At 36.4% G+C, this 20,307-nt stretch overlaps 1 protein-coding gene across 1 annotated transcript in view; it reads left to right on the top strand.

The window, feature by feature from the left end:
- Nucleotides 1–20,307, top strand: part of TAX1BP1 (Tax1 binding protein 1) — a 148,528-nt gene that overhangs the window by 13,289 nt on the left and 114,932 nt on the right. Inside the window, exons 3-4 of the mRNA XM_037836961.1 lie at nt 10,726–10,828; nt 19,420–19,607. Coding sequence (XP_037692889.1) covers nt 10,726–10,828; nt 19,420–19,607 — 291 coding nt within the window. The remainder of the gene's footprint in view (nt 1–10,725; nt 10,829–19,419; nt 19,608–20,307) is intronic.

The following is a 20,307-nucleotide window of genomic DNA, read 5'->3' on the forward strand; positions in this document are numbered from 1 at the left end:
GCACTCTGGCTTGGTATGTAAATATTTATGATTGTTATGTTTTCTTGATGAATTGACCCTTTTATTAATATATGGTATCCTTTGTCTCTTTTAATTGTTTTACTTTTGAAGTCTAATTTGTTTGATGTTAATATAGCTACTCCCACTTTTTTTCTGGTTGCTATTTGTATGAAATATCTTTTTCCAAACTTTCACTTTCAGCCTATTTTTGTCCTTCTGTCTAAAATGAGTTTCTTGTAGACAGCAGGTAAGCCCTGTTTTTTTAATCCATTCTGCCGGTCTGTGTCTTTTTATTGGGGAGTTTAAACCATTGACATTTAGTGTTATTACTATAAGGGCATTACTTTCTTTTACCATTTTGTCTTTTGGATTTTATTTGTCATTTCTTATTTTTTCCTCTCTCCTTTTACACTTCCTGATAATCTTCATTTCTACACTCTTCTCCAAACCTTTCTCTCCTGTCTTTCTCTTTCAGCCTGTAGCACTCCCTTTAGTATTTTTTGTAGCACCCGTCTCTTATTCACAAACTCTCTCAGTCTCTGTCTGAAAATATTTTAATCTCTCCCTCATTTTTGAAGGACAGTAATACTGGATGTAGAATTCTTGGTTGGCAGTTCTTCTCTTTCAGTGTCTTAAGTATATCATACCACTGACTTCTCGCCTCTGTGGTTTCTGCAGAGAAATCTGTACATAGTCTTATTGAGCTTCCCTTGTATAATGATGGATTGTTTTCCTCTTGCTGCTTTCAGAATTCTCTGTTTGTCTTTGACATTGGACAGTCTTATCAGTAAGTGTCTTGGAGTAGGTCTATTGTGATCTGTTCTGTTTGGGGTACACTGTACTTCTTGAATCTGCAATTTTCTGTCTTTCATAACAGTTGGGAAATTTTCAGTGAATATTTCTTCTGTTATTCTTTCTGCCCCCTTTCCCCTCTCATCTCTCTCTGGGACACCCATAACATGTATATTCGTGTGCTTCATTTTGTCACTCAGCTCCCTATGACCCTGCTCTTATTTTTCCATTCTTTTCACCATCTGTTCTTTCATGTGTATGAGTTCAAATGTCTTCTAATTGACTGATGCTTTTTTCTGTTTGTTCAAATTTCCTGTTATGTTCCTCCATTGTCTTTTTCATGTCCTCCGTTATGCCCTTCATTCTCATGTGTTCTGCCATTTGTCTTCTCAGGTTTATGAATACTTCTTTATGGTCATCCATTGTGTTCCTTAAATCCTTCATCTCTTTTGCTGTATCTTAACCTCAGTTCATTGACTTGATTTTTGAATTGATTTAGGAGATTTGTTTGAATATCTTTAATTAGTTCTTTCTTCAGTTCATTGAATTCATTTAGCATTAGTTGCCTCAGCTCTTGTATTTCAGTTGAACTATTTGTTCCTTTGGCTGGTCCATGTTTTCTGTTTCCTTGTATGGCTCGTTATTTTAAGCTGTCTATGCATCTGACTTTCTTGAGTAGTTTATTCTGTAGCTCAATTTCACTCTTTATCTAGAATTTTCTTGTTGGTTGGCTTTGTTCTCTAACCTTTGGTGTTCAGTTGAGCTTATTCTAGACCTCTAACTTAGGCTCTATTTAGTTGATCAGTTTTTCACCTCTTGTTTTTCTGTTTCTTGCCCTGCCTCTATGTAGCCTTTTTGTGTGAGGGTCTCCTCAGATATGGTCAACCCCAGTCAGGTTTTCCCAGGCCAGAGAGGCCTGGGTCTCAGGAGGAGGGTATGGGGTTCCCTTGAGAATGAGACCCTCCTCTGAGGCCTTTAGATTCTGTGCTTTTCATATTTTGTCCAGCAGGTGGTGCTTGCCACCCTGCAGCTCCCCCACCAGTGTAAGGAGGTTTGCAGCCTTTGGTTCTCCGGGTGACCCTGGGTGTAGCTGATTAAAGTTGGTTTCTGAATTCCAGCCCCTGGGGTCTGATTTCCTTGAAGGAGGGCTGCCACTTGAGCTGGACCTTGCCCCTCGTTTCTTGTAGAAGTTATTTCCTTTAGGGAATTGTCTCCCCCACTAGACTTATGGCTTTGTCTCTCAGAGCTGTCTTAGCTCTGCTCCTGCCTGGGCGCAAATTGCAAGTCTTTGAGGCTTTCTGTAATGGGCTACTTAGTATAGTTATTTTAAAAAAAAAAAAAAAAAGAAAAGATTTAAAAAAAAAGAAAAAAGGAAAAGAAAGGCCTAGTGTAGACTATTTAAGAAAAGTGCTTTAATTCTGTCCTTGCAGTTCTGATGGGCTATTGAAATGCAAGAAGACAAGGAGTTGGAGAGCAAAAGAGGAGCAAACAAGAAACCAGAAAATCCAGCTTTTCAGGAAAGGGCCTTGGCCTCCTGGGTTAGCATATGTGCCTGATTCTGTTTGAGCACAGCTTTTCTTTGTTTTATGTTCGTTCACCTGCAACTCCAAAAATTTTTTTTTTTTTTTTGCTGTTTTTGCTTGCTGTCTCCTCTGCTGGGCTGACTGCTCCCAGATTCTCCAGTGTCTGGTCTTAGTTTATCTATGGTTGGAGTTTTTGTTCAGCAGTCTGAGTTTTTTAATCAGTTCTGCAACTGGGGCTGGGTTGAGCCTTGCTACTGGTTACCAGCACTGACGTCCCCTCCTCCCTTGGGAAACCAGCCGCAAAACAGTCTGTTGTGCTGGTTAGGGAGGGGTATGGGCCCCCTGGCTGTGAGCACTTACAGATTTTGTTGATCTCAGCTGCTCCACGTGGTTGAGGCTGTTGTATGACGTGTGTCCATTTCCCTGAGGTGTCTGTTCCTCATGGTTCCTGGCTATCTACCAGATGCTGCAGAGGAATAACTAAAACCCACACCTCACCACTCTGCCATCTTGCCCTGCCTTCCTATCCTGTATTTTTAGGTGAGATAATGAAGGCCTGCAGTGGAAAAGAGGGTCATTGTGAATAATAATCCCTAAGTAGAAACCAGAATTCATCACCTGATTTTTAAGTGGGACTGGAACTCATTACATGGCTTGAGTATACTCAGTAAGGAGGAGGCAGGGTCATGTGCTAAGAATTGAGGCCTTAAATATGTAGAAGGTTTGGCATTGCCACTTTGGGGGAATGTTATATGGAATTGGAGTAGGTTAACCAAGAGATTACTGAATAGCAGTTTTATGACTTTCTCCAGAGAGGTTCAGCACACACAATTTTGAGTAAAGAATGCAAAAGTGGATGTCATTCAGGATTGGGAATGGGAGGGGGAGGGGATGATGGCAAAGAGGACAAAGGATAATAGGATAGTTTCTGAGTGCATTAGTGAAATGATTAACTGACCATGAAGTCCAAGTTGGGTAGGGAAATGAGTTGAAACCATTGGGTTGAAGATTTATTTTTCCCTTTTGTTTTTTTTACTCCTCCTCCTTAAGTATTGATTAGTTTTAATTATGGATAATTAACATTTTTTATTACTTTAGAAAGATCTTTCATCTGAGTGTTCTAGTCTTCATTTTTCAGGTGAAGGAATGGAGCTCTGGGTTATACGTTCAGTGTTGTAGGTGAGGTTTGTAAATTGGCCTTTAAGAATTGTTCTCTGGCAGTTTTGGTTAAATGGAGGATCTGATTATCCAAAATAAGCAGCAGAATTGCTATTAAATTCAACTGGAATTTTCTGCAGTGATTGAATTGAAGAAGAAATACAGGAAAGGATTTAGAACTGTACCTATGCCCTATCTTTATTATTAAAGCCAACATTATTTGCAGCAAAATATCAGTCACATTATACTTGAGTTTTAATATTTGTTTTTAATTTCTGAATTCAATTTTGTCTTAGTTGTATAAGTGCATAAATATAAAGAATTTATTTTCATTGAGACTTAGGCTTGGTACAGATATAAATTACCTTACAATTAAAATAATTTATACTAATTTATATTTACACTAAAGATCTGTGAGCCTTTTTTTAAATTTTAAAAGGAGTCTTACAGTTCTCAAGATTCAGAGATACCGTTCTAGATGAGGAAGTTGGGAGTACAAAGTGATTATGTGATGTGTACAAAGCCACATAGCACATTAGTGATATATCTTGGACTAGGCAAGTAAAGCCTCTCTAGTAAGGTACTGTTCTCTGCATCATTCTGCTAATCTGATAAAGATCTCAAGTTTCCTGGTGTGGAAAGCCCCTAAACAGTGATTTTATACCCTAATACCGTGTTTGAAGCTTTTGTTTCCATCTTCCTTGTTTCTCCTTTCTTTTTCATATTTATCTTCCTTTAGCCTCTACATTTTTTGTTTTTTTCTGCTTTCATCTCCCTCCTAACCTTGTCCCACTCTTTTCTTTTTTTTTTTTTTAAGTTCTCTGTTTGTAAAAATAATCATAACTACAAAATTTGGAAAAAATGCAGAAAATATAAAAGAAAATTAAAGTGACCAGTAAATTTCACTAACAACTGTGTTGGAGAGGTTAGCACTCTTAATGTTTTTTAGTATTTCCTTACAGCCTTTTTTTTTTTTTAAATTGAAGGAGACTTTGTCTTGTTACTAATGCATGTATTTGAATGTAGTTTGAACCATATTGCTCACTTTATGTCCTGATTTTTTCACTTAGGATTATAAGTGCTTTCTTAAAATACAAATAGCTCTGTAACATTTTCTCATGGAGGAAACATTTGTGCTTTTAATGATATTTCTATTTTACAATCAGCGGTATAGCCTCCTGGCATTTTTTGCAGTTTTTTTTTCCTTTTGAAAAGGGAGGAACTTCACTGTTGATAACATGATTTTTTAAAACTGCATTTTAAACTGTGGAAAGAGGGAAAGTAAATGTCTCTATCCATATACCCTGCACTTTCCCCAGAGATAAGCTGTTGTTAAAAGTTTGGTGTATATTTTTCTTGATTTTAAAAATTTGTAGATTCATATTAGTTTGTAGGCTTATTATTATTACTTGCTTAATTATATTTCTTGGGAATCTTGCTGTGTCCATATATAATAAGAAAATTTTATTTTCAATGCTTTTCCCACTCCAAATCTCTTCTTTCTCTCTTTGCTCCTTTCCCCAAATCAGTACCACCTGGATCTCTCTCTCTCTGTCTCTACAAGTGCCCTCTTTTGTTTGTACCTTTCACCCCAAGATTTCTCTTTCTGTCAAGGTTTCTCCAGAATTTAATCTCCTTTTTTATTTGATAATCTTGATGTCATTCTGGCCTTCTCCGTTCTCTCTGAGTTTCCTTCATGATCAATTCTGCTCATCCAACGTGTTTTTCTAAAATGTTAATACTAATTAAAGGAGGCACATTTGTGATTTTTTTTTTCCCTCTTCTATATGTCATCCTTGTTTAGTTTCTTTTTCCCTCTTATTTTGCTGCTGCAGTAGTAACAGAAGAATGATACTTGATACTATTGTAATTCCCCATAGTAAACTGTGTGAAATATCAGTTGTTGCAGTTCCTTCCTTAACATAGTTTCAGCCTCTTGACTGGGTCCAAATGTAGCTCCTAGAAGCAATACATTTTTTTTTTTTTTTTTTTTTTATAATCATCATTTTATTGAGATATATTCACATACCACGCAGTCATACAAAACAAATTGTACTTTCTATTGTTTACAGTACCATTACATAGTTGTACATTCATCACCTAAATCAATCCCTGACACCTTCATTAGCACACACACAAAAATAACAAGAATAATAATTAGAGTGAAAAAGAGCAATTGAAGTGAAAAAGAACACTGGGTACCTTTGTCTGTTTGTTTCCTTCCCCTACTTTTCTACACATCCATCCATAAACTAGACAAAGTGGAGTGTGGTCCTTATGGCTTTCCCAATCCCATTGTCACCCCTCATAAGCTACATTTTTATACAACTGTCTTCGAGATTCATGGGTTCTGGGTTGTAGTTTGATAGTTTCAGGTATCCACCACCAGCTACCCCAATTCTTTAGAACCTAAAAAGGGTTGTCTAAAGTGTGCGTAAGAGTGCCCACCAGAGTGACCTCTCGGCTCCTTTTGGATTCTCTCTGCCACTGAAGCTTATTTCATTTTCTTTCACATCCCCCTTTTGGTCAAGAAGATGTTCTCCGTCCCACGATGCCGGGTCTACATTCCTCCCCGGGAGTCATATTCCACGTTGCCAGGGAGATTCACTCCCCTGGGTGTCTGATCCCACGTAGGGGGGAGGGCAGTGATTTCACCTTTCAAGTTGGCTTAGCCAGAGAGAGAGGGCCACATCTGAGCAACAAAGAGGCATTCAGGAGGAGACTCTTGGGCACAAATATAGGGAGGCCTAGCCTCTCCTTTGCAGCCACCGTCTTCCCAAGGGTAAAACTTATGGTAGAGGGCTCAACCCATCCGACCACCAGTCCCCTATGTCTGTGGTCATGTTAGCAACCATGCAGGTGGGGTAGGCGAATACCCCTGCATTCTCCACAGGCTCCTCAAGGGGGCACTACATCTTTTTTTTTTTCCTTGTTTTTCTTTTTTTTTTTTTTTTTTTAACTTTCCCTTCTTTTTTAAATCAACTGTATGAAAAAAAAAGTTAAAAAGAAAACAAACATACAATAAAAGAACATTTCAAAGAGACCATAACAAGGGAGTAAGAAAAAGACAACTAACCTAAGATAACTGCTTAACTTCCAACATGTTCCTACTTTACCCCAAGAAAGTTACATAATATAGCAACATTTCTGTGAACTTGTTCCTACTATATCCATCAGAAATTAACAGACGATAGTCATTTCTGGGCATCCCCAGAACGTTAAATAGCTTATCTGTTCTTCTTGGATTATTGTTCCCCCTTCCTTAATTGCTCTCTACTGCTAGTTCCCCTACATTCTACATTATAAACCATTTGTTTTACATTTTTGAAAGTTCACATTAGTGGTAGCATATAATATTTCTCTTTTTGTGCCTGGCTTATTTCGCTCAGCATTATGTCTTCAAGGTTCATCCATGTTGTCATATGATTCACGAGATCGTTCCTTCTTAATGCCGCGTAGTATTCCATCGTGTGTATATACCACATTTTATTTATCCACTCATCTGTTGAAGGACATTTGGGTTGTTTCCATCTCTTGGCAATTGTGAATAATGCTGCTATGAACATTGGCGTGCAGATATCTGTTCGTGTCACTGCTTTCCGATCTTCCGGGTATATACCGAGAAGTGCAATCGCTGGATCGAATGGTAGCTCTATATCTAGTTTTCTAAGGAACTGCCAGACTGACTTCCAGAGTGGCTGAACCATTATACAGTCCCACCAACAATGAATAAGAGTTCCAATTTCTCCACATCCCCTCCAGCATTTGTAGTTTCCTGTTTGTTTAATGGCAGCCATTCTAACCGGTGTTAGATGGTATCTCCTTGTGGTCTTAATTTGCATCTCTCTAATAGCTAGTGAAGCTGAACATTTTTTCATGTGTTTCTTGGCCATTTGTATTTCCTCTTCAGAGAACTGTCTTTTCATATCTTTTGCCCATTTTATAATTGGGCTGTCTGTACTATTGTCATTGAGTTGTAGGATTTCTTTGTATATGCAAGATATCAGTCTTTTGTCAGATACATGGTTTCCAAAAATTTTTTCCCATTGAGTTGGCTGCCTCTTTACCTTTTTGAGAAATTCCTTTGAGGTGCAGAAACTTCTAAGCTTGAGGAGTTCCCATTTATCTATTTTCTCTTTTGTTGCTTGTGCTTTGGGTGTAAAGTCTAGGAAGTGGCCGCCTAATACAAGGTCTTGAAGATGTTCTCCTACATTATCTTCTGGGAGTTTTATGGTACTTTCTTTTATATTGAGATCTTTGGTCCATTTTGAGTTAATTTTTGTGTAGGGGGTGAGGTAGGGGTCCTCTTTCATTCTTTTGGATATGGATATCCAACTCTCCCAGCCCCATTTGTTGAAAAGACCATTATGGCTCAGTTCAGTGACTTTGGGGGCCTTATCAGAGATCAGTCGGCCATAGATCTGAGGGTCTATCTCCGAATTCTCAGTTCGATTCCATTGATCTATATGTCTATCTTTGTGCCAGTAGCATGCTGTTTTGGCAACTGTGGCTTTATAATAAGCTTCAAAGTCAGGGAGTGTAAGTCCTCCCACTTCGTTTTTCTTTTTTAGAGTGTCTTTAGCAATTCGAGGCATCTTCCCTTTCCAAATAAATTTGATAACTAGCTTTTCCAAGTCTGCAAAGTAGGTTGTTGGAATTTTGATTGGGATTGCATTGAATCTGTAGATGAGTTTGGGTAGAATTGACATCTTAATGACATTTAGCCTTCCTATCCATGAACATGGAATATTTTTCCATCTTTTAAGGTCCCCATCTATTTCTTTTAGTAGAGTTATGTAGTTTTCTTTGTATAGGTCTTTTACATCTTTGGTTAAGTTTATTCCTAGGTACTTGATTTTTTTAGTTGCTATTGAAAATGGTATCTTTTTCTTGAGTGTCTCTTCAGTTTGTTCATTTCTAGCATATAGAAACATTACTGACTTATGTGCATTAACCTTGTATCCCGCTACTTTGCTAAATTTGTTTATTAGCTCTAGTAGGTGTATCGTTGATTTCTCAGGGTTTAGAAGCAATACATTTTGACAGTCATAGATAACTATTTTGTTCCATTGTTCTAAGTGTTGGCACGTTCTCTTTGCTGTTTTTCATTGTTTTAAAATTGCTATTACCACCTATAAATGTAGTTTTACATTTGCTACCAATAGATTAAAAGGCAGATTCCCTTTGTATATCCATATGCCCTGCAGCATTGAGAATCAGGTTCTCCCAGGTGACTAGGAGAATAAAAACAAGGAGAAACAACATGTGGTTTGAATACTTTGTGGTTTATTGACTCTTATAATTACATTACTTGACTATTCTTGTAATGAGACCCTTTATAATTTGCAGATGTACATCTTCTATGTTTCTTCCACTGTGGTTATTATTAATATACTTGCATGTGAGAGCTTGGCAAACCATTCGATGTGGGGCATACTCATCCTAAAGGAACCTGTTTGATGTATCTTACCAGATGAAGAGTGCTTTATGTTTATTTTGTAGATACGCCCAACAAACATCCCAAAAGGAGTTTGAAGCATGGTTCTATATTATGATTATTTTGCTCAGAATTGTGTTGCATTTTGCCCCAACTCCTCAGTAGGCTCAGTTCTCTACATCACTGTCTTTGATGCTAACAGCACAGCATGGTCACCAACTCTCTCAGAAGGGTGGGCTAAACGTAAGCAGTCCAGGTAGGTAGCCTAAGTTACTGAATGCTGCTTTAGAGCATTGCAAGGAACCACATGGAATTTCAGAAAGTATGAAGAGACTAATTTATTCCTGCCGGGAGAGGAGTAAGTGGTATCCTGGTGGATAGGAGCTTGAACTTTGGGTTCAGATCCTGGCTCTGCCATTTAGTAGCCTTTTACTAGTTTCCTAATTTGTAAAAAGAGGGTAATAACATTTACTCCAAATCAAACATTCAGTTAACTATATATGTTACTGCTGTTTGTAGAGCCTCTTGAATAAGATCATCCATAACTATGAAGTTAGCAGTTAATGCAGAAAAGGACACTCTCAATCCCTCTCTTGATCAGTTGGTCCAGGTAGAGCCTGTTTGCTTAGGGAGTTTTGGTTTGGTTTGCTTTGGTTTGTTTGTTAGATTGGAAGGTGAGATAACAAACCATCAGGAAAGATGTGGTTGTAGATAGTATTTTTTTTTCAAGATCAGCATATGACTAGGGACAAGAACGCAAAGTACGGTTTGTATCAGGTGTATGAGTTGTGGAAAAACTTCCTCAGGAGGTGGTGGAGACATTTGGTGATATGAAATGAAGGACTTAACATTGTGGAGTAAAGAGCATTGTCCGTAATAGACTGTTTGTATTAATGAGTGCTAATATTTAATGAATACTTATGTGCTAGGCCTCTGCTAAGTGCTTTACAGGGATTATCTCATTTAATATGCACAACAACCTTTTGAGATTACTGGCGTAATCTTTTGAGGACCTGGAGGTTGAAATGCTTCTTTAGAGACTAAAGATCCCTAAGGTTCTTCAAGCTTCGATATTCTGTTGTCTGTAACGGTCTACCGGAGTCATAGAATACAGGTATAGGTTAACCCAGTGGCTGGTACATAATTTCTTGTAATATTAGTGACAAGTAGATATCTAATATCTGGTTTAAACATCTCTGGTAATCAGTATTTAACACAGTGCTGTCCAACTGGAAAATACAGATCGAGATACGTAATGTGTATATTCATGTTTTAGGTTGAAAATGTTTTAGAGATGGGGGAGGACAGGGTAGCCTATTTGTATATGTAAACATCTTGGTGCTAAAGGCCTTTTTACAAAATTTAAAAATGGGCTGCAGGCAAGATCTGAGAAAGATGAGGTATCTGTGAAGTTTAGTAGACTTAATATGGGGAAGGGGAGAATTTAATGAAAAAATACCCGCTTAAATTTGAGGTATAAGATAATACAGTTTTTAAAAAACACTGTTTAGTGAAACCAAGTTTTAAGAAGTTTTTCTATTTGACCATGTGCATACTTAGATTTTCCTTGAGATACTGCATATCAGATTGCATTTTAATACATAGTAGAGTCTGTTCAATTTATATAGTTGTTGTTTTTTGTAACTCTAGGTTATAACTTTATAAAAATCAATAAAATTTGACATACTTGTTAAAATATGCATGATTTGTAAATGTAAAATGCATGTTTTAACTTTAGGATGCAGTAAAAAACCATATGCTTTAAAATATCGGTTTATTTGTTTATAATCCCCTTTTTCGGTTATTTCCCCTTAGGTTGGATGGAGTACTGCTCGCGATTATTATACATTTTTATGGTCTCCTATGCCTGAACATTATGTAGAAGGAACAACAGTTAATTCTGTACTGGCATTTCAAGGTAGGAACTGAAAACTGCAGAATTCAATGAAACTAGATGTCATATTAAAAATGTATCCCAGTGTATTTATCTGCTTAGGATGTCAAGGGTACCACAATTGAATTAATGTCTTTGTTTTGCAAGTCATAAGAATGCAAGTATGTAGTGTAGGCCTCATGATACCTTATTTCATTCAGCCATTAGAAGTCTTTTTGCTTGTTATCTTAACCTCAGAGTAGGTTTTTTCCAGATCTTTTGATGATTTTTTTTTGAATGAGAATACAATTCTATTACTGACGCTGGAATAATCTAATAAATTAGAGGTGAGAAAAATAATCCAGATGAAAACTACAAAGATGATTAACAGAATTTATTGACTAGTTACATTAATTCTGGCATGTGAAAGTTGCCATGAAATGCATATAAGTGAATAATATAAAATTCATTCTTGTCCTGACTTGGCATTATGTGCAGATTTTTGAAAATGCTGTTATTCAGAAGTTTAATCAGAGAATTTGCTGCAGAGTGATTTTTGTATTATAATTATACTGATTGCATTAAAGCAAATTCTTTTTAAAAAAAAAATTTTTTTTCATTCATGTCTTTATTTTATTACTCATCTACCCATACACTGTATACTGGATAAAGGGGGTGTCAGTCACAAGGTTTTTATAATCACATGGTTACAAGATGAAAGCTATATAAACAAGTCATTATCAAAGAACAAGGCTACTGGATTACAACTGAAAAATTTCAGGTATTTTCTTTTGGTTTTTCTAATGCACTAGAAACTAAAAAGAAAGTTCTGTATAATGAGTGAGTAGTCATAATCATAATCATTTATTGAATCCTAACTTCTCAGTTATAACTTCTCCTTCTCATTTGATCATTCTCTTAATTTTCAGGGGTATCTGGGCAATGACCATTTAACTTTTTATGCTTAAAAGGGGTGTCAACATTATGGGGTCGAGGAATGAAACTGGTTGATGTTCTTGGAGAGACTGGCACCTCTGGGTTTCAGGGCTTATCTGGCATAGGAGCCATCTGCAGCCTTCAAGTTTCTGAAAAAATAAATTTAATAAGTAAAACTTTTATAAAGTCTTAGAGCCCAGTATTCTTTTTTTTTTGTTGTTGGTGTTGTTGTCATGGTTTTATGACTAACGTTGACAAAGCACTAATCCTTTTTTCCATTTCATGCATCAGCTCCCTGAGGATGGTTTTCACACACATGCCCTTTATACAGATGAGGAAAGCTGGGGCTCATCAAGGGACCTCAGTTTCCTTCTTTTGTAAATTGAAGGCATTGGGCTGGATGCCTTCTCAGCACCCGGCTACCTCTTCCCAGCTTGGCAGGTGCCAAGGGGTATGACGGGGAAGAGTCCAATCCCTGCAACCCCACTTAGCCCTAAGGCTGCGCTACCTAAAGGACAACACCACCCCCTGTCCTGGAGCTGAGAGCCCCCAGCTCTCAGCCCTCCCAGGTCCCCAGGCTCTTTGAGTCCCCGTGACAGCAGCTGTGATCCTGTGAGTGCAAAATCTGGCTGGGGATTCCCACTGCTCTGGGAGGAGGGGGGAAGTGCCATGCAGCTGCCTTCACGGGAGAGCCCAGTATTCTTAAGGGTTTTCAATAATACTGTTGGTTGAGGCTTGGCATACTGTGGCATATTGCATTATGTGGCTGAAGCTTGAATAAGAGTAACTTCCAGATAAAGCAAGTTCTTAACCTTTTTTATGCCATGGATTCTTTTTGGGCCTGTGAAGCTTAATATACATAAAATAAAATAAGATATATCAATTGCAAAGGAAGCCAGTTATATTGAAATAGTTATCTAACTATTAAAGTAAAAAATTTGTGGTGTATTAATGTATATATGCTTTGAAGTCTGTGCTAACAAGATACAATGTCAGATCTAATAACTGCCATAATTTCAGAGTGATGATACATTGAGATATCTAACAATAATAATGTGATATTAAAATACCTGTGAATCTTATTAGTGACAAAATCATAAGTACTGATAAAACTATGTGATTGATTGCTTACATTAATTAGCAAATGAAATGCTAAAGGTTTAGATGTAAATTTTTTTCCACTCAAGAACTTTTATCCTTTAACCTTAGGTTAAACATGGCCAATAAAGGCTTTTTGCTTCTTAGAACTTTACTTGCCTCTAGTTTAAAAATAATTCTAGAAAAATTACTTTACTCTGGTGCCGTTATTAATAGTTAAGTTTTTATTTCCTCTGGGTACCTCATATCTTTAAACAATAGGATCCTTTAAGAGCCTTTTTATTTTAGTAGAAAGAAGTCTATAGTGTATGAATTATTACTTCTGAAAACATGCTCAGGATAATAAAATGAATGATGAAAATAAAGTTTGTCATCTCACATTTTAATGAAATTTTAAGATCTTGTAAATCTTTGAAGTCAACCCCCGAATCATCTCTCACTTACCTAATCTAGTTTACTTTCTTCAAAATATTAAAAATTAAATTTATTTAACACATCAAAACTAAAAGAAAACATCTAAAAACCAAACTAATACTGAATATTTGTTTGGTTCTAATCTATATTTAACGTGCAAATGATTATTGAACATAAGAAAGAAGCCAAAAAAAATTTTTTTTTTGAATTTGGGATAAAAATTTCAAGGTATTATTTATTTTAGAAAATTTAGTTACAGCTATCTCATAGGTTTTTGTCAATTTTGTAGTTGTTCAGAGAGGAACTTCAAAAGAAATGCTGGTATCCCATCTCCAGTGATTGATATGATTGGTCTGGTGTGGCCTGGATTTAAAAGACCACCAGGTCATTCTGATATATAGAAGTTAGCAACAAATATTGCTAACACTATCTAAATGACCTGGTCTTATCTAAATTAAAAATGCTGTTTTATATCAGGCAATAGCTGATTTGGATTATGGTGACATTTGCAAAGCAGATTTCTGAAATGACTAGGCACAGATTAAGTCAGCTTCAGATTGTTGAAGTTTTTAAAAATAATTTTCATTTTATCCTGAGGTTTATATGTTCCTGATATAGACATTAATTGGCATTGTGATTGTATGGAGTTTGCATATCTAAGGAACTATTTCGTTATGTGTACTGTATCAAAAAAATATTTAGAGGCTACCATTTGTACTGTGAAATGGACAGAGATTCAGGTCCTCATAGGTGTTTATGAATAAAGAGATATTCTAAGTTATATATGTAGTTTATCTTTTAATTTGTAGCATTTCAGGTAATCGAATTCAAGTGTATGTTGAAATTGATTTTATTTAAATTTTTTTTTCTTAAAAGTTGTTTTTTCCCTTGTCATTCTTTATTGTGATTTGTTTTCTTTTAAGAAATAAGTTAACTTACTGCATTTGTTGTGAAGATTAATGAATTTGTTTATCATGGACTAGCAAGATTTAAAAGTCAAAAAAGAGCAAAAGCATCCAGTTTTTGTTTGCCTACATTAATTAGTAAATGAAATGCTAAAGTTTTAGATGTAGTTCTTTTTGCATTTGAGAACTTTTATCCTTTAACCTTAGATTAAACACCGCCAAGAGTTTTAATGGGGGCTAAGCATAAGTGCAGTAAGTTTTACAAGTTTTTGAAAATGTAATGTATGCTAATTTTTACACTGAATTTTTTTTTTAAGTGCAACATTCTCTCTGATATTTTTTTTAAGATTGAGATTGTTCACATACCAATTATCCAAAGATCCAAAGTGTACAATCAGTTAGTTGCCCATGGTACCATCATACAGCTGTGCATATTGACCACAGTTAAATTTTTTTTTCCTTTTTTAGAACATTTTCATTACTCCGGAAAAGACACACAAAAAAAGGAAACTCAAATCTTCCCGTACCCTTAACCACCCCCGTCCATTATGAATTCATAGTATTGGTATAGTACAATTGTTGATGAAAGAATGTTAAAATACTACTAACTGTAGTATATACTTTGCAATAGTTATGTTTTTTTTCCTGTATGTCCCTCTGTTATTAAACTTCTAACCATAGTGTCATATATTTGTTCTAGTTCATGAGAGAGATTCACTGTTTTATGCATTCCTATCATTTAACCTCCAACTTTCCTTTTAGTGACATACGTGACTCTGAGCTTCCCCTTTCCACCACCTTCACACACCATTCAGCACCGTTAGTTATTCTCACAATGTGATACCATCACCTTCGTCCATTTCCAAGTGTTTAAGTTCACCCTAGTTGAACATTCTGCTTGTAAAAGGCAACCGCTCCCCACTCTTTAGCCTTGTTCCGTATCCTGGTAACTTAATATTTCATGTAATTAGTTCATATCAGTGAGACCCTGCAATATTTGTCCTTATGTGTCTATCTTATTTCACTCAATATAGTGCCCTCAAGATTTCTTCATCAACCCTTTTTTTTTTAAGATGGTTTTGTTCACACAGCATACATTCCGTCCTAAAGTAAACAATCGATGGTTCCCTGTATAGTCACATATTTAATGTATTCACCACCATTGCCACTATCTATATAAGGACATCTCTCATTTCTTCCGCAAAGGAGGAGGAAGAGTCAAAGAACGTAGAGAGACAGGAGAAAAAGAAAAAAAGAAAAACAACAACAACAAAAACTTAACAGCCAAAAAGCAACAAAAGGAAAGATAGCGTTAAACTAAAGTAGAATAAAGAGTGAGACAACATCACCAATGCCAAGTCCTATACCCTTGCCCTATGTCCTACCCCCATATGCATTTAGCTTTGGTATATTGCCTACGTTATATTAAAGGAAGCATAATACAATGTTTCTGTTAACTAAAGACTCTAGTTTGCACTGATGTTATTTTTCCCCCATTCTCACCCCATTTTTTTTTTTTAAATACTGTTTTATTGAAATACAGTCACACACCATACAGTCATCCATGGTATACAATCAGCTGTCCACAGTATGATCACTTAGTTATGCATTCATCACCACAATCTATCTCTGAACATTTTCTTTCTTTTTTTTTATTAAATTCAGTGTCTGACGTTTTCCTTACATCAGAAAGAACCAGAACAAGAATACAAAATAAAGGTGAAAAAAGAACACCCAAACCATCCCCCATCTCACCCCATTTGTCCTTTAGTTTTTATCCCCATTTTTCTACTCATCTGTACACTAGATAAAGAGGGTGTGATCCACAAGGTCTTCACAATCACACTGTCAACCCTTGTAATCTACATTATTGTATAATCGTCTTCAGGAGTCCAGACTGCTGGGTTGGAGTTTGGTAGTTTCAGGTATTTACTGCTAGCTATTCCAATACATTAAAACCTAAGAGGTGTTATCTATATAGTGCAAAAGAATGTCCACCAGAGTGACCTCTCGACTCCATTTGAAATCTCTCAGCCACTGAAACTATTTTGTCTCATTTTGCATCCCCCTTTTGGTCAAGAAGATACTCTCAGTCCCACGATGCCAGGTCCACATTCATCCCCGGGAGTCATATTCTGCATTGCCAGGGAGATTTACACCCCTGGGAGTCGTCTCACCCCATTTTTAACACCTTGCAATGTTGACATTCGTATGTTCTACCTCATGTCAAAACATTTGTACCTTTCATCACAGTCGTTGAGCACCCTAGGTTTCACTGAGTTATACAGTCCCAGTCTTTATCTTTCCTCTTTCCTTCTGGTGTCCCACATGCTCCTAAGCTTCCTCTTTCAACAGTACTCACAGTTATCTTTGTTCAGTGTACTTACATTGCTGTGCTACTGTCTCCCAAAATTGTGTTCCATACTCTTACTGCTGTCTTTTCCTTTCTGTCGGTGGTGCTCCCTTTAGTGTTTCTTAAAGAGCAGATATCTTGTTCCCAGATTCTGTCATTGTCTGTCTGTCAGAGAATATTTTAAGCTCTCCCTCATATTTGAAGGACAGTTTTGCTAGATACAGGATTCTTGGTCGGTGGTTTTTCTCTTTAAGTATCTTAAATATATCACCCCACTTCCTTCTTGCCTCCGTGGTTTCTATTGAGAAATCTGCATATAGTCTTACCAAGCTTCATTTGTAAGTGATGGATTGCTTTTCTCTTGCTACTTTCAGGATTCTCTTTTTATCTTTGACATTTGATAATTTGATTAAGTGTCTTGGTGTAGGCCTATTTGGATCTATTCTGTTTGGGGTATGCTGCACTTCTTGGATCTGTAATTTTATGTCTTTCATAAGAGATGGGAAGTTTTTAATGATTATTTCCTCTGTTTTTGCTTTTGTCCCTTTTCCCTTCTCTTCTCCTTCTGGGATACCGGTGACAAGTACATTCCTGCATTTTGTTCTGTCTTTAAGTGCCTGAAGATGTTGCTCATATTTTTCCATTCTTTTCTCGGTCTTTTGGTTGTAGGCTTTCAGGTGCCTTGTTCTCCAGTTCCTGAGTGTTTTCCTCTGCCTCTTGAGATCTGCTGTTGTATGTCTCCATTGTGTCCTTCATCTCGTGTGTTGTGCCTTTCATTTCCATAGATTCTGTCCTTGTTTTTTTTGAACTTTCGATTTCTTCCTCATGTACGCCAGTGTTTTCATTATAGGCTTCATCTCTTTTGCCATTTCTTCCCTAAACTTTCTGAATTGATCCAGCACTAGTTGTTTTAATTCCTGTATCTCAGTTGAAGTGTAAGTTTGTTCTTTGGGCCATAACTTCGCCTCTGCTAGTGTAGGTTGTAGTTTTCTGTTGTCTAGGTATCTGGCCTCCTTGATTACCCCTATCAGGTTTTCCTAGACCAGAACAGGCTCAGGTCTTGGAAGAAGGCAATAGTTTCAGGTCTCCCTGAGGGTATGTCTTAGAAGATTGGTACACCCTGTGAGACCTCAAGTTACTGTGCTCTTCTGCCCAGCAGGTGGCACCTGTCAGCCTGTCACTCCTGGCTGGTGTAAGGAGATGTGGCCTGTGGCTGTTTTCCCCCAGGCTCTGGGATCTGGTTCTGAATGGAAGGCGGGTAGTAGAGCTTGGCACTGCCCCTTTCCTTTTGCCTTTGTAATTAATATTTCGGGGTAGCTTTTTGAAACCATGCAAATCCCTTGTTTCTTCCCAAACTTGCACCTACTAATTTTAGTACCCATCAATACTTTTCCACAACAGTTATTGTGGTGTTTGCCTAAGGATGATTTTCTATTCTCATTCCTTCTAGTTGTTAGTTGGAATTATTCTGTTAGGAAGAGCTGTTCCCTTCTCCATGGACTCGTGGACTCATGGGTATTTATTTCATTCTATGGAATAAAATCTACTACAATTGGTTTTTTTTATTTATTTGCTCAAATTGTTCCAGTTTTGGCCATTGGGAGCTGCTTCATGTTGCTTCCTGTGCTTTTTTGACATGTCTCCCACCTCATTTTTTTTTAGGACTTCTTCCTTACTTTCAAGCCCCACAGGATATTCCAGGCTTAGCTAATATTTTTCATACCCCTTCCTCTTATTTCTAAGGAGAAAAGGTAACTTTTTTAGACAAATGAAATCAGGAATAAAGGAGCTGAAAGTTTCAAGCCTTGAAAGAATAGAAGGCATAATGATTACAGATTTCTGGGTAGATGTTAATATCCAAGATAAGGTAAGTATATTCATCTTTGTATATTCATTTCACAGTTGTTGAATGCTTCCATTTGATGAGTCACGTGGGGGATTCCAGAATTAATATGTATTGTATACCTCAATGTTTTTAGGCCTGACAAAGAATATGAAGCATGTACATAACTAATAGTAATGCAAAGTATACTGTGATTTTTTCTTTTTTTTTTTAATGTAAAAAACTATTTCGGGAACTTGAAGAGGAGGTAAAGATAATTTTGAGATAGTATAATCAAAAACAATTTTTAAAAATTTAAGATGATAAATTATAAATTTAGAAACTTAGAATAATATGTAAAAATTTAGAATAAGCAGAATTTAAAAGAGAAGGTAACAGTTGAGGTGTGACTTAAAAAATAGTCAAAGAGGGAAACAAATATTGAGCAGTTACTCTTTGTCAGATAGTGGGCTAGATGGTATAAATAAATTATCTAAAAATACTTTGGCTCTTTTACAGATAAGAAACTAGAGTTCAGGGAGATTAAGTAAATAATAGTGGTAGAGCTGGAATTCCAAACATAGATCTGTGTGGTTCCAAAGCTCATTTTTATTTTACTGCGCCAGTGGACCTTGTTGCCTTTTCTGCCTTCAGCAATTCACATGTTCAGCACGTTCCTGTTGTTAATATCTCTCTTTTACATATAATAAATGTGAAATTGGAGGGAAGATTTCTTAAAGTGACATGTCTTCTCTCATTCCCCCATCTTCCTAGGTTCTTAGATAGTGGTTCTTCCCTTATTCCTTCAGTGTCTTTTCCACTTGAAAACTACCTACTTGCCTCTCCCAAGTGAATTTGTTTTGTTCTAGTGAAGGTACAGGAAGAGAGAATATTCTTAGGCCTAAGAAAAGGAAAATTGGGATGTGTTTGGGGAAGAAGGGAGAGTCTAGTCTAGTTTTTATAGATAATTTGTGAAAGATAGGAGGAAAGATAGATCCCAACAGTGCCAGTAATGATAGGAGAATGGCAGGTATTGTTAAATTGAAATTGCACATTTATTGTATAAGAAGCTTAATAAAAATGTTCTGTCCGTTAATTTCCTCTTTAGGATATTACCTTCCAAATGATGATGGAGAATTTTATCAGTTCTGTTACGTTACTCATAAGGGTGAAATTCGTGGAGCAAGTACACCTTTCCAGTTTCGAGCTTCTTCTCCAGTTGAAGATTTGCTTACTATGGAAGATGAAGGAAATTCTGACATGTTGGTGGTGACTACAAAAGCTGGCCTTCTTGAGGTTGTTATCAACAGTGAGATAGTGGTTGACAGTTTTAAGAACAGAGCTCATGTCGGTTGGCATTTTAAGAATTTTTGGTTTATGCAAGAGTTTCTATAAAAATCTTAACTAAAATAGTAAATTTAAGAGTATCTTTTTTGAAATAATTTTAAAGTCTTTCTGTAACAATTTTATTATTGGTTTCACTTTGTCTGGGACTATTCCCAGTTCTCAACGGTATTTTGTGCATAGTTAGGTATGCAGTGAGTATCTATTGAAAGAATTCAAACCTCAGGGTTTCCTAATGTTCACCTTGCCCTGATCTTTCTTTATTGTGGGCCTAATCTGTTGATTGTAGAATAGTACAGATCTGATGGGTGAAACTTTGGGAAGGGGGTATAAAGTAATAAAATGAAATGTAAATCAATGTGAACTTCATTTCACTGTCCAAAATGTGGCAGCGAGTCAGGGAAGTATCCTAGTCTCTTAATTTAGTTTGAGCATTTTTAGAGTAATTCTGTTCCTTGTTTAAACAAATTAATAAGCTGGAATTAACCTTAATATTGAAAAGGTGAAAATCTTTTTACTAATTTTTAAATGATTGTGGAGTCTTGGTATTGAAATATAAATTGGGTAGATGGTCTAATGCCTTTTGTGTTAATTTTTAGTAGTCTTTGAAGGAAAAAATATAGAATAACATTCTTCTCTTATTTCGGGATTA

This window comes from Choloepus didactylus, chromosome 5 (genome assembly GCF_015220235.1).
Source record: "Choloepus didactylus isolate mChoDid1 chromosome 5, mChoDid1.pri, whole genome shotgun sequence".
In the NCBI taxonomy this organism is placed as follows: Eukaryota; Metazoa; Chordata; class Mammalia; order Pilosa; family Megalonychidae; genus Choloepus; species Choloepus didactylus.